The sequence below is a fragment of the Haemorhous mexicanus genome, chromosome 4, assembly GCF_027477595.1.
Source record: "Haemorhous mexicanus isolate bHaeMex1 chromosome 4, bHaeMex1.pri, whole genome shotgun sequence".
Taxonomy (NCBI): domain Eukaryota; kingdom Metazoa; phylum Chordata; class Aves; order Passeriformes; family Fringillidae; genus Haemorhous; species Haemorhous mexicanus.
The window spans coordinates 11,808,508-11,823,920 of NC_082344.1; the positions used below are offsets into that span (position 1 = coordinate 11,808,508).

The 15,413-nt window shown below is 41.8% G+C and overlaps 1 protein-coding gene across 6 annotated transcripts in view; it reads right to left on the reverse strand.

Moving 5' to 3' along the window:
- The window catches only part of ELF2 (E74 like ETS transcription factor 2), a 37,276-nt gene extending 26,672 nt beyond the window's left edge, over nucleotides 1-10,604 (reverse strand). The window contains exons 1-3 of one of the 6 annotated variants that reach the window (XM_059843796.1): nucleotides 10,492-10,604; nucleotides 4,634-4,838; nucleotides 3,533-3,698 (exon numbers count right to left, since the gene is read on the reverse strand). In XM_059843796.1, coding sequence (XP_059699779.1) covers nucleotides 3,533-3,698; nucleotides 4,634-4,714 — 247 coding nt within the window. In that variant the 5' untranslated portion in view covers nucleotides 4,715-4,838; nucleotides 10,492-10,604. Of the gene's footprint in view, nucleotides 1-3,532; nucleotides 3,699-4,633; nucleotides 4,839-9,881; nucleotides 10,053-10,491 lie in introns of those variants that run through there. The other 5 variants (XM_059843795.1, XM_059843797.1, XM_059843800.1 and 2 more) reach the window with 5 other exon arrangements.
- Nucleotides 10,605-15,413: the final 4,809 nt, after the last annotated feature.

Consider the following 15,413-nt stretch of genomic DNA (forward strand, 5'->3'; position numbering starts at 1 on the left):
ATTAATTATAAATAATGATCCTTGATTCATGAATCAAGACAGATTAGTTGGAAGGAGTCTGATGGGGGGCAAAAATCCCCATACTCCACTAGAATTAACTAAAAATTAATGAATACTTTTAATGATCATTTAGTATATTTTATTTAAATTGTGGTTTCATAAATGTGAGAAGTTTTTTAATTAAAAACAAATTGCAGACCCTGATTCTGCCCTTGGCTCAGCACTGACTGTAATTATAGTCTACACAGTCTCAAATCCATTAATAGAACAGCAAACCACAAGTAGAACCATTCAGTGCAGAGCATAGATCATCTCTTTAGTGTCCTAAGTAAATTTTCCCACAGCAGCTTCCCTACAACATTTTTCACACAGGGTACTAATCCCTATCTCTGGAGGCTTGAATAGTGCTATATTTTAAAAAATTATGAAGCTTTATATTAATTGCAAGGCAGCCCAAGGCTATTTAAATGTGTGTTGTAATGCTATAAACCACATAAATCAGTAGTCAGTGGAATTGCCAATGAACTGTCACAAGAAAAGGAAAAAATCAGGTCCAAGGCCAACAGGAAAGATACTAACAAAGGGGGGAGGTGTATTATGTGAAAAGGGAATCCTTTTCAAGTACTGCCAAGAATTCTTTAAGATGGGTTTTAGTATTTACCATGCTGTCTGAAGAATCTAGAACCACAAAAGGTACTAAGTCTACTCATTCTTGGTGCAACAATGATACATTTATCAAATAACATGAAAATTTTTGTAGCAATTAATTCTGTCATTGATGAAGTAGAATGTATTGAGACTACTTTAGCAATAATAGATTTTTCTTCTAAGATGTTCAGAAATCAAACTGTTGCCCCTCTCTAAATTGGGATCATTAGCATAATAAAGGCACATACTTTAAAAAATTAACACCTTAAAATGCTCTTTAAACTCTGTACCTTGTTTATTGCCTTAGCCTGCTTTCTCATTAACAATTACCACATGGCACCTGTTACCACCTCTCTCCTACAGTATATTGCTACCTACCTACAGCCCAGTATCTCTTCTACAAAATTAAAATTTAAAACCAGCGCACTCAGATTCACTGTCCTGCAATTCACTGCTAATAATGGTGCATTACCAAAATGAATGTTTCTCAGGGCTTTCATATTTTCTCTCTGCCCATCTTACCTCCCTATGAGAAATAATTCAGAAAGACTCCTGGCTGTGTCAAAACATGTCGCTCACAACACGTGCCCCACAAGATTGCCTCCCTCAGAACAGCCTAAACCAAGCACTCCTTTCACCAACACTGGACATTAGTTCTGTGCAAGGACCACTACTCATTGTAATGTGTAATTACACCATGAAAACCACACTGAATTAATAAGTGTATATGCTACACAAATAACACTTAAAAGATGGACTGTAGGAACAGGTGTGCATTCACAGTTTTAAAAATCTTCATTAATTTTAATTTCTCCTCCACTGTTTATTGGCTTTTCACTGCCCATTAATTCTTAGATCAAAACTATTAAAACAAATAAATATTTGAACTGATTTAAATATATCATCTTATCATATTAAATTTTTAAGAACATATTAATGTCAAACTGTGATAACAAAAGCAACATAGAAAACATAATAAACTACACGCAGTCAAGACACATATCTGACCATCTCCAGCCATAGACACCAAATTATCAGATCAACTGTCCTATAAATTTTAAGACTATATTTTCAAATATCAAGGCTTGGAAGCACCCATGTCCCTTTCTTTGAACAGCAGCTTACATAAAACTATTCCTGTAGAAGAGCTACAAGTTTTTAACTGTAATTTCCCCTCATTTATTATGGCCGTAAAATTATGCTTAAAAACAAAGAGTTCATTTGCAGCAGCTCTTTATCCTAAAAGAGTTGTTCTGTTAGCCATTAATTTAGCCATTTATCTACAAAAATCTTACTAGAAACAGCATATTTAATGTTTAAAAAACAACTTCTGAATACAAAAACCTTCAAAGTATAAGCTCTTAAAGGTTTTCCAATATAAACTTAAGTTGTAAAACTCAGTTGGGGAAGAACATTTTCACTTCTCACCTTTTCTTCAAAAGTTTTATTACCATAGTCAGAAATTAAATTTAAGAAATACATTATTTTGTAACTTCTCTTTACATTTATTTGTTGAACTTCTAATTAGCATATTTCTTTCAAAACACATTTCAGTAAAGTGGAATTGAAAGTATTTTCCCAAAACCTGCATCACTAGCTCATGCTCACCTTCTGAAGTTGATGCCTGCAATTTTTCCTGCAGTGCTACAGGACAACATCCAACTTGAGAAGGATGTATGAGCAATTGCATCCACTGTTTACTGAGAAATCCACACTGAAACTTACCTAATCTGATGGGAATGCATATAGCCTTAATGGGATGCCATGTTACGCAGCTGGGACAGTCTCTCACCTTTTTTTGCTTTCCTGACATCATGAATTTAAACTCCAACTCTAAATAAGGAGCTGCAGGATAGGAGCATATGCTACCAATGTCAAGTCATAGTTAGGTATGGAGTGCCCAAGAGGACCTGTCCTTTGGTTGCAGTTCTATGTGCTCCCTACTCCAACACTCTGCTAATCCAGCAGAAACTAAACTCAACAAAAATACAAAACAGCTGAGGGTCTCCTTGCTATTTTTCTTCTTGCAAAATTAGCACAGAGAAGTATGAGAAGCAACACAAGAGAGCAAGAGGGAAGGACAGCAGGAATCACAGCCCAACAGTCAGAGGTTATTAGGCTGCTATAGCAGCACAGCTTTTGCTTCTGCAGACACTTTAAACACACTTTGGTGCCCTTCAGAAAATGCAAACCTCCTGATCATGTTCTTTGGAGAGAGGGCGTACAGAAAGATTTCCGCTTATCACTAAATACTTCATCTTTTACAGCAAAGCTCCACTCCTTTCTTCATTCCTAACTTGTTATTTTATAGATAGACGTGTTAATTTCAATCTATTAGGCTTTTCACCCATAAAGGGACTGCCCAACTCCATTCCCCCTAGCCACCCACTCCTGCAACCAAACCAAGACTAACAAACTCTTGCATCAAAAAGGCAGGATAGGAAGGGACAGACAGGAAGGGACAAGAGTTGGAAGATGGGGTAAATAGAGCCACGCAGTCCCTATTTCCAGCTGCCCTGCACTTGTGTGGCTCACACACAGTGTAAAACTGAACCCTAACCAGCTTTCTGGCTCAGCTGATTTTTAAAAACTCCAAGTTTAGCCGTCTAGTAAACTCCCTGCATAAGTACATAGCAAAGACATAAATGAAGATCTGCCTGCTCATGAGGAAGGAGACACAGTGTTACAATGCAGCATCCTGAATGTAATGTGGTATTTTCACCTGCCTAGGTAATCCTGTCACCAATGAAGCCTAAGCAAAACTAAGCTTAGAGGAAAGAGATGTGACCCCCAGTCAAGACCTCCATGCTGTGGATAGACACATTCCTTGGAGATTTCTAAAAGTACAAAAACCTCCTGGAAGAAAAGAATTAAGTAGGTCTACCTGTTTCCACAGTTTCAGTCTCAATTTCTTGTTCCTCTGCTACATCTTGCATCAGGTAAGTCTCATCATCATAAACCAGGACCTGAGCAGCGTAACCCTGTTCTAGTCTGGCACTAGGAACTGGCTCCACAACCACTGCTGGGAATTCAGAGACAGGCTCATTTTCCTATAGAAAGGAAAAAAAAGGAAAGAAAAGAAAAAAAATGCTCTAAATACTGCACTATTGAACTCTATGTCAATGTTTTCCTCTTATGTTCTTAAATTCTTTATGAAATAATGATAATAATTCCAAATATTTTTAAAGGAAATTTTCTTCTTAAGCAAGAGACTAAAAGAATAACAGATAGAGGGGGCTTTCTAAATCTCAAAGTTTTCCTGAGTTTAAGGAAAATTTAAAGCAACAGACAGCTTAAGATATTAGAAAAGAGCATACTTTCTAATGAAGACACTCAGCTGTGGGATGTGTTTCTCCTCCCTCTGCTTGATGAAAGGTAACAAAGGCTTTGCCTATGCACTGCAAGGTACCTACATTTGACCTGTGTCTTTCAAACACATGTTTTGGGTTAAGTGACTAAGTTATTACAGAAGAACTGACTACTTCAAAGCCTATATGCTCATCTCTACTTATTTAAGGATCAAAATGTCTGTAAAAGCATATATAACCAGTTAGTGTGGCAGAAGTTGAACCGTGCCAGACTATCTTTATAAAAGCTACAGAAGAGTAGAATATATTTATTATATGTTGATAACAATGCAAAATACAATAAAATATGCTGTGCTGGCTAACTTTAAAAGAGGTCTGTGTATTGTTCTGCTCAACTTGTTCTATACCTCACATCTGAGATGTTTAAAGAAAGCTTAGTATAGACCATAATTTTGTAAACCCAGTCTACAGTTGTACTGCAGACTTCAAAACTTCCTGCTTCCACTGCTGTAACAACAAATTCTACTAAAATGTATTTGAAAAATCGCTGCAGTCTTCCTCCTTACACAACAATCTCAGATCCATTTCATCTGTTTTCACAGCAAGTTTACAGTGAAATTTTCTTTCAAATTAAGATAAAAGGTTTCTAAGTTTGGTAGTAAATAAGTGCTATTTACTTTTCTAACCTCTTGATTTTTTATTTCATTGCTGTCAAACTCCAGGGCAGGGCCTCCATTGTCAATCACTACTGATGTCATGGTGCATCCCCCGAAGATTCTTTGAGAACTGTTATCTCTCTTGAAGATACTAATGCTGATAACCTCAGGATATCAAAGGCTTGAATTCACAGTCCACTGCTCTTAAACAGCTAGGCAGAGGTTGCTGAAACACAAAATAATTTTAAGTTATTTGCATAATTTATACTCAAAGGTCTTCCAATATCTATGAAATCTCTTGCATGCTGCATCTCTACATCAAAATAGGGCATCAGCAAACACTGAGATCGGTGCTTTATAACAAAAGACAGAATTTGGCCCAGCATTTTAATAAAATGCATCCATTAGAAGGCTACAAGAATCACTGAGATCTGCAAGAAAACAGGACCATCTAATACGCATTGAAGAAAGAAATCATCATCAATACTGCAATGGGCAACCTCAATGAGTCTGCTTTTCAATAGCAAGAAGCTGGTTTAAACTAATCTTGCACATTTAGGGAAATGCTTGTTTGGATTCATGCAGGGTAACTGGGCTTCCTACAGGCAAGGTTACACTAACAAAAATTACAAATGCTGATCTCCCCAGCCAGATGCAAACTAAGCAAGAAATAAGCACAAGATACATTTCAATTGAAAGAAAAAATACACGGAATTTAGAAAAAAAATAAGGCTTTTTTTGCTCGCATAGGCAGTCCACTTTACATGACAAAGCATGACTCATACCTAACTATATTTAATTTGTAACAGCACAAAACCCCCCCAAAGTTACTACTTTATTTTCCATTGTTTCACTTGTAAAGCTAGCATCACTTTTTGATGAAGAAGAAATCTAAGAGCTCCACTGCTCCCCAAACAAGACTCGGGCTGAAAAGCCTTTGACAGGCATCCCTCGGAGCCATAGACACCTGTCACCCTCCAGATTTTTTAGAACAAAAAGCCTACTCCTTACCTATCCAAAAGTCTTTAAATTCAAAAAACATGTTAAGTAGAAAAACAATTGCTTATGAATACACTAAAATAATCAATCAGAAGAAAAAAAATCCATTTTTTTGCAAAATCTTTTCTTCTTCTACAGCTTTCCATTTATATAAACAACAGAAATATTGCCAATGAACCATAACCCAAAATAGAAGTCCAAAGAAATTAAATTACATTTTAATTTGGAAACACAGACGTTCTAACCTGTTTCAAACATCAGCATTATTCCTGCAACTCAGACTCACAGCTCAGTGAACATACAGTGCTTCATATGGTACCTCTGCTTAAGCACACCACAAAGCTAATTTCATTCTCATGCAGAATATTAATGCAAACAAACAAACAATAATAATAAATATCAATGCAAATAAATCAAATACTAGACGACATCCACTGCATATTTATATTTTAGGTACAATAATCCCACACAGTTGGCCAAGTAACTGCCAAATTGCATCAACTGAAAACACCCAATACTGTTTACAAGACCACGTTCTCTCAAAAACATGCTCTTTCTGTCTCCTAGGTTACAAAAGGTTTCAATTACTTTTATGCTGATCTATCTCTACATGATTTCCTATATAAATGAAGTTCAGGGGATGCAGAAACGTAAATGATAATCCTCATTTTCCAGCTGGGACAGAAATCATAGTACAGACCTTACAGGGGAAAGAAAGTACACAGAAGAATGTGTGAGATGCTAAATCTCAGCATTCATTAACAAAACTGTATCTTCAGATTGAATATGTGAAATAGTCCATCAAGATACTCCAAGTCTTTATATAACAGGATTTGAACTTCATACTGACGTTCAGTCAGCAATGTTTTCAAAACTCTGCCAGGGTAGAGAAAACAACAACCCCACTCATCAGCAAGTGAGAAGGTAAAAGAGTTTCAGTTCAGTCTGGTTTGGAAGTTCTAAGTTAAAGCAGACACTCAAGCACACCCACACACCTACATATATGTGAGATTCCCACAGACACAGCCCTTTCTCAGTGAAACAGCATTTCCCTTCCTCCCTTTCCCTAAGGAGGATGTCTCAATGGAAGACTTTTTCCTTCTCCCTCAAATTTCAGTAGGATACTGAGCCTATTCCCCATCCTCTCTCTAGCAAGTCCCAACTCATTAGATTCCTGTAAAAGGAAAATGCTGTCTGGTCACTTCCAGGAATCAGCTCAGAAATTCACATTTCCCAAGACTAAGTCAGCCAAAAAGGCCAAAAGACAATTAGTCTCAGACTCTTAAAGTAAGAGATGGTTCAGGTTTGTAAGAGACTAGGCTGTCCCCAGTGATACAATTAGCAAGCACAGAAGCTGGTTCAAAGTACAACTAGTTTTGAATTACAGAACAACCTGCAGAAAGATTAAAAATAAAACTAGAAAAATGCACACTACAAATTTAATTCCGCTCTGGATAGATGCTTACAATAAAGCAAAATACAGAATAACATCAGAGGAGAAAAAATATATTTAACATTTCCAAAAGAAATTACCAAATCATGTTGTTACAGTTCTGACATCCACTCCTGTTCTTCCTGGTAATGGAAATTCAGAGAAAAACTAGTTCTGAAACATTTGGAAATCCCTTACAACCATAAAAACATCCTTGCTGTTATTTTTATACATATCTCAGGGGAAAACAAAAATAAATCTACATGCTCCCATCACTAAATAATAAAAAACAAAACCCCAACCAAACGAAAAATTCTGAATCTTGAATACTTTGCCCCAACAGCAAGAAGTTTTCAACTATTTACCACTACAAAACACACAACAAAGACTCACATTTTTTATAACTTTCACTGGCCAAGACAATCAATTAGAGCAAGTCTTCAGAGGCTACAGGGCACTTGCAATAAAGGCTGCAAAAGACCAGTTCATTCATATATTGAATAGTACATTACCTGACCTACATTATGTATCCAATTGTGTGCCTACAAGAAATCCAAACTATTCTAGAATGTTTCTGGCAGAAAGCTTAAAACCACTGCAAATCACAACTGTGATGAACACATCCCAGTAAAACCAATATCTGAAGTTGATTCCTCTGTGCATAACTACCTATTAAATTAACAGGGAAGCAAGCATGCAGCTCAACAGAATAAAATATAATAATTGAAAAATAGTGTGGAAAGGATGGTAGAGAAGGTAGTCTCTTCTAGGCCAGACTTCAAGTGAAGTTATTCAGGACTGATTTCAAAACAAAACTCTAAATATAAGTCTGCAAATATCTTTAGCACACTTTCATTTTAACTATTAAAGAAATTAGCAAAAAAACCCTCAAAACACAATACTTGAAAAAAGATGCCCATACACAAAAACAAGACAAACACACAGAAGTCTGGGCAGCAGTGGCCAGAGGCAGCTGCTCCTCCAGCACTCAGAACCACCACAAGAGTACTTGGAACAACTCCCCCTTTTATTCAGGTCGCATCCTAAATCCTGAGGAGGGATTTATGCAGATACCTACACAGATGCAAGTGCAAGAGCAGGAGTCCAGCTAGCAGTAGCATCACACACAGCTTTTTTTTTTTTTTTTTTTTAACAGCCTTCTTTTGGTTAAATCAAAACTAGAAGAGTTAAAAAACTTGGCTTGAAAGTTAAGTTAGTTATAGGAGCAGAAATACACTGGCCAAGACCACTGCAGAATCCCATTAAGAGGAGCAAGGCTTCCTAAGGGTACTAAGGTGTTCTTTCAGAGGCAGAACCTCAAATACAGCAGTAAATGCCATTATCACTCTGATACATATAAACCAGAGCACACTCTGTAAAATATTTCATGTTGACTGAAAAGTCTTTTTAAAGATGTTTTCCCAGATCATATTTACAGCTCTGGCTATCTGATTCACACTGGCATGTGCAGAAGAAACAGCATATTGGCTTCCTTTTTCTGAAACTCAATGAGCCTAAGAACTGAAAAATTAAGTTACTGAAAATCTGTCTGAGCAGAAAAAAACACCTAAACTTCTCGCTAAAGTTTGTTGCACAGGTTGCCTAAAAATTAGGATACAAAGTAAATCTTTGCATTCAAGAGGTCAGGGGAGCATGTTTACAGTACCTCACAATTTAGACCAAGCACTAAAATTTATAAAACACAAACCAAAATAAGGGATGAGCAAAGTAGTCCTAGCCACACCATACTTCATAAGTTTTCATACAAAAAAAGCAGTCAATTTATTCCTGAATGCACAGAAACTATTATGCTGGATCAAATTAATGATGCATCAAATCTAGAAAAACACCAGAAGACCTTCTTCCATACATTTATAATTTGATAATTTGAACATCCAAACTTTGCTCTGAAGCCTCAAAAGCTAAAGCTGATGAGCCCCAAAACATGTAAGCTTATAATCACTTAGAAACTATTAACGTTCTGCAAAAAGCTTTGTGGCTTCAGCAGGCTGCTTCTGGACCTTCCTGCATCTCATCCTATTAGCAGGCTCTCTTCCCACTGCTCTCTATTTAAAGATACCCTGTAACCTTCTCTTCCCTCCGACAGAAGTCTCGCATACTTTCCCTTAACTTGTACCTCTCTTTCCAGCGAATTGATTGTTGGTCCTTAACAATCATTTCCACTCCCCCACAAGCCAGAGTAGGGAGGAATTATCCATCACTTTACACAATAAAGCAGCAGAGAGACGATTAAATTAAATTATATGGGGAGGATGTAGGTTTATGAAACAAACCTCAACACACACTCTAAAAAGAAGCAGTGTGCAAAAATTCCATAATTAGGTTTGGCAGCATATTCTAGAGGTCAAAAACTTGTAAGATTTAAGTTAGACAGCTTTATGAAGGTAAAGCCCCTGAGTTGCTTACGAGACTATTGAACATAAAGATGTACGTAACAGTCTAAACTTCAGGCACCTTCTGAACCAGATACTACTGAAACCTGAGAATGAAGAGCATGTCACTGATGGCACCACACAAAAGAACCATCCTTTTCCCAGCACCTTTCTGAAAGCAACTAATCCTGTCCACTATATGAAACAGAATGAGTGGAGAAGGAAGAGCATTAAGGACTAGACTCAGAACCTGTTTTTAAACTTGCAGTAAGGTTGTGCTGTCGTTGCTAAAGAAGTTAAATGACAAAAGAAAAGTCACAAGAGAGGTAACAGCGACGAGCCATAAGGGGGGAGCAGGGAGAATGAAAAACTGAATTATTCAAGTGGGGAGAGACAAGAGGGAACGCATCCAAAAAGGTAACAGATAAACACGAACTGTGCTCACCCGGTAGGACGTTTTACAGTCGCGGTATAATGAAAAGTACGCCAGACTTCTGCTGTTTATCAGCGGTGCAAGCGGCGCGGGGTGCACAGCGATCCCAGGGACGAGGCACGGGAGAACCGATCACGCATGACAGCGAATGTCCAGCACACCCGGGCTGCCATGTTCTCCCGACGCCCTGTGTAAACAAGGCGCTGCCCCTTGGCGCTGCCCCAGCCGCCTCCCGCTCCGCCGCCGCCCCGCTCCCAGCACAGCCCGGCCCGGCCCGGCCCGGGAGGCCACGCTGCCCTGGCTGTTTACGCTGACAGCGCCAGGCACCGCCCGCCGCCCCCTCCGGCGGGCGCGGACCCCGCGGGCAGGGGGGCCGGGGGGAGCAGGACGGCCCCGGCTCCTCCGCCGCGCCCCGCGCGAAAGCGAAAGTGCAGCTGCGGAGGGCGGTGGGTGGGAGGTGCCGCCGGAGCGGCCCCCGGCCCCGCCATCTCGAGGCCATCCCACACACCCCGGCGGCCTCCCCCCCGAGCTGCGACGGCCCCGCGGCCCCTTGGCAGGGCAGCTGCCGCCTGTCAGCGCCCGCCCGCCGCGGCGGCGGCAGGAGCCGACACGGCGCTCTTACCGTGGCCGTGCGCCGGGAGGCCGCGTCCGTCGCCCGCCCGGGCCGGGAGCAGGAAGCGGCGGCGCCGCCCGGGCAGAGCCGGGCCGGGGCCGGGCCGGGCCGGGGCCGCCCCGCGCGGGAGGGGCGGGGGCGCAGCGCGCGACCTGCCCGGTCCGGCCCGGCCCCCCCCGCCCCGCCGCCGCCGGGCGCGCGGGGGCGCTGCGGGCATGCGCGGCCGCTTCGCGCCTGCGCGGGGGTAGCCCGGGCCCGGGAACACCGCGGGGCGCGGGAGGGCCGGGAGCGTCGCCGCCGAGCAGCGTCCCCTCAGCACCCCCTCATCCTTCCCTGCTCCCCGCCGCCTGCCCCCAGCCGAGAGCAGCCCGTGCTCGGGACGCAGGGAGCAAGGAGGCTAACGGGAGGAACGCGCCAGGGTGTCGCTGCCCCTCCGCTATGTCGGAACAGGTGCCTGCGCCCGCACCGTGCTCCGATCCGCGGGCGCGGCGCTGTCCCGGCTGCGGTTCTGCTGCCGTGCGCCCGTGTCTGGCCGGCTGCGGAGCCTCGGGCGTGCAAAACCCATCCCAGGCAGTGTCCTGTCAGGGCAGTGCTGAAATGCCGGCCCGCCGTTCTAGTCCTCCGGCTCACAGAGCGCGTGGGCTTGAAACCAGCAAATTCGTAATCCAGTTTCTGTTGTTCCCTGGCAGTACGAGATGCGCTGTCAGACTCTGCTCACGAATCAAGTATGCATCGGGACTGCCTTGATCTAGCCTGGTCTGAAGTTTTGGACAGAATTTGTTCCTTTACAAGCCTTGGGCCTTCAGCATTATGTCCTTTGGCATTTCACAGAAATGAACAAAAGAGCTTTAGCTGAAGAGGAGGCATTTCATTTTCATTACAGACAGAAAGAAACCCCTACATTGCCAAGGAGATTTTCTGCAATGAAAAGCCGTAAGGAGCTGTAAGGAACTCTGGGATGATGGTTTTGCTCAGACTGATTTGTGCCCCCTGTGCCTGTACGTTGCAAGCGTCTGATTTAAGGATCTCGCTTCTGACAAGAGCCCAGCCCCTGTGACAGGCAGTTCAGCACTCACATCTGCTCCGCACCTCCATCTGCGTGCAAAAGTACCTCTGCTGCAGCTCAGTTTCCATCTGACTATCCCCATCTCCATTGGCACTCTGCATCTCCTGCTTCACCAACTCTGATTTCCGGTCATCAGCTTCTGCCTTGGGCATGTTACCACCCTGCTGTACTGCTCTGGCTCCTCTTCCTTATACATTTGAACTGAGTATTTTCAGGGCATCAGCTTCCTTTCCTAAGGAAATTAAATCTTTCAGGGGTCTTTAGGCTCTGGAATCTGACTGGCTTTTACAGGTTACAAACAATTTGAATTTTCCGGGGAAAATAACACAGGCAGTTATTTAACTCAAGGATGGCACAAACATCTCCCTGAGATTAAAGGTAGCCCTAAAAATACCAGTCCTGTGCCCCAAATCATGGAAACATTAGTGATTCTTTCTTTCCAAAAACATGTCAGGCATTACTAATAATAGATGGTGCTACCAGCAGCCTCTTATGTAAGTGGCCACTACTGAGGTGTAAATTTAAATGAGCTGTAGCTTTGTAGTAAAGGACACACTATAGCAAAAATGAGCTTTTACCACACATTAAGCCTGCCAGATGTGTAATAAGGCATACTTTTTGATGTTGTCAGTTACAGATGTTGCTCCTAGTTTACATAAACAAAAAAAAATTCAGTTGTCTGCTCTTTAAAATGCTAGAGGTATCACTTTTAGGTCTTTTGTTTGCCTTTAAAGACAAAACTCAAATTATATGGGGAAAACCATTGTCATTTATTAACAATATAGCTGACATCCATGTTGCTGCTAGTAATTACAGTATTCAGTGTTTGCACATTAGAAAATGTAATTATTTTAATAGTCTAGAATGTAAATGGTATAAAAAATATATCAAAGATGTAGAGTAAAAATCTCATTAACAGTGGATGATGGAAGATAGCAGATGACAATTATGAAATAAATGGAAGAAAAGAGCAAGTCAAGAGAAGGGTGGGGTATTGGGAGGAAAATATTAAATACTTCCTGGCAAAAATTGCCTTGTTAGACTGGAAACGCTGGATGGGAATTTTAACCCTCAATGACAGCTTTTTTGCAGCCTGCGTTTTGGTGTGACTTTATGATTCTTGTATCCTTAATTGTCTGTTTTGTTTATACTGGATATTAATTTTTGCCTTTTTAAGGCTGGTTCCAAGGGCAAAGCAGGGGAGAGAAGAAGCGCAGAGTTTATTATCAAAAGCTGCACTTGCTTTTCTGCATCCTTCTCCTGGACTGTGTTGTCTGCAGCACAGTCAGACCTCAGGAGAGAGCTTTCCTTTGCTTTTAGTTAGTTTTTAGCTAGCTGGGACAGAGAGGTTCCCTGGACTGCAGTTTTTCTTTTTCTTGGACCTGTTCAAACCTGCTCTGAACACCCAGAAGAGCACCAGCAGCTCACACCTGTGGCCATTGGGCCGAGCCTGAGCCATGGCATTTCCAGCACCAGAGGGACTGATAAGAAACTGAGTGAGCTGAGCTACAGCCCACCAAGGGCACTTTCTGAGTTTGTCATCTCTTCAGAGAGGCAAGGAGTTTTATTGCTTGATATTGTTCATTTTCTGTGCTAGTGAATACTTTGTCTGTTAAATAAACAGGTTTTTCTTTTCTTCCACCTTCTTCAAGGAAATCTTTTTTTCCCAAACCAGTTGGGGGAAGGAATGCTTAAATCTGCTTTCTAGAAGTTAGGTTTGGGATAAAACCTTTTAGAGGTTTTCTCCCAAATTTGCCTTAAACCAGGATAATTACAATTTTTGATGCCCAGTATGGGGCGTGAGAAAGTAGAAAAAACTGCTCTGATTGCATTTTAGTTATACTTACTCTGTGTTGGGATAAAGCAGTCAGTAGCCATGTTGCTTGAATTTGTCATGTCTCTCTGAGTGGAAGCCCTCATGTGGTTTTGGTCCCTAGGCTTTTTTGAGGTTTTGATACCTTTCTGGTCCCTAGGCTTATTTTCTTATCCAGAAATAGCTCCAGTATTGTCCCTAACACGTAGTTTTTACAGTAGAGTGGCACGGATTAGAATAGCTATTTTACTGGGCTCAGTGATAATGATTTATAGGGAATTTACAAAAGTACTGGAGTCTGTTCAAGATATGTATGGTTTATGGTTTCTTAGTCCTACCCTGAATCCTAGTTCCAGTAGCACATTTTGGGGGTTTATTAGTAATTGCACACAGTTTATTGCACCCAGAGGAAGAGCAGGGGATGCCTTTCCTTTCCTTCTTCTCCTTTGAATCTGTTAAATCACTTTTTGAGAATGTTCTGTTTCCCATGAATGTTAAAGAGACCACCTACCTGGTATTTAATCTGGTAAGCTTCCTTTATATGGTCTGTACTTTGTCTAGAGTGAGGGCTAAGATGTCCAGAGTAGCTGATGAGACCCCTGACCCAGAAGTAGACCTAGGCATGGAAAATTCTTGAGTGGTGTAGAGAATGGGAGAGAATGGGATGAACCCTGAAGGAATTTTCTGATCCCCTAGCCTGGGAATTTTCATGTGAACAAATACAGAACCCAGATGAGGTGGGGAAATACCTGAAAGAGAAGTGCCATGATGACTCTACAGAGAAAAAGATCATTGCAATAAGCTGGGCCCTGGGATATGCTCATTGCACCCTGCTAGATACTGTAGGGCAGCAGACAGAGGCAGGGGGGCAGGGAGATAAATCAGCAGCTACCCCAGTCACTCAGGCTGCAGCCAACACCCCCGATACTTAGGTTGTTGCTAAACCAGTGAGCCTAAGCCCATAGCTAAACCAGGCAGTGATCCTCAACCAATGGCTGTTGCTCCTACTGCAAGAGGAGTAAGCAAGAAAACACACAACCAAAACTGATCGGCCAGTAGACAATGATGATCCAGTGGAAGGACCCTCCAAGCCAATTACTGACACAAAATCAGAAGTCACTATTGGGTCCTTTTCCCTGAAGGACCTTCATGGCCTAAGAGAGGTTACACTTGACCACCTGATGAATCTCTAATTAGTTGGTTAGTCCATCTTTGGGATGCTGCAGGGGAGGTTGTGATTCTGGATGGTACTGAAGCCAGGCATTTGGGATCCCTGTCACATGATCCGAAGAATGATGAGGAGAGCTAATGATGAGCATTCCTCACAGTCTCTGGGCATGGGTCCTGGGAAGTGTGGCACAAAGATATCTGTGTACGGACAATCTTTATATGTAGCAAACCCAATAGAAAACCATAGAACAAGAGAGTCAACACTTGAGAGAAATGGCAGTGGCAGAGATTGTCTTCTCAGAAGACCTAAACACTGTAAATCCTGACTTGGTACCATGTACATCCATGATGTGGTGAAAACTTGTATGACTTGGGCCACAAGAATACACTTCTGCTTTAGCAATAATAGAGTGGGATGACAAAGAGACTGTGCTTGATATGGCAAAGAAGCTCCAAGCATATACAGATGCCATGCATGGCCTAACATATGCAAAAATCGCAGCTTTAGAAACATGCATACAGAAATTGGAAGATAAGATAGAGGAAACTCACAAGAAACTCAGAGAGGAGATTAAAGAGGACCTTCTCCAAATCTCAGCAACACAGATCAGAAGTTCTGGTACCAAATGCAGACATTCCGAGATAGAGAGAGAAGGTACACCCCATGAGCTGAGCTGTGGTTCTTCCTGCGTAATTATGGAGAAAACATGAGGAGATGGAATGGAAAAATCTACTGCTGCTCTGGCACAACAGATGCTTGAATTGAAGGACAAGACAAACTCAGAGAAGAAGTCCCACCAAAAAAAAAGCAGCTCCAGTGGCCCATTGCCAAACCCCCAGATATGATGATGATGACATGTCTGATCCCCTTGAAGGAACCTC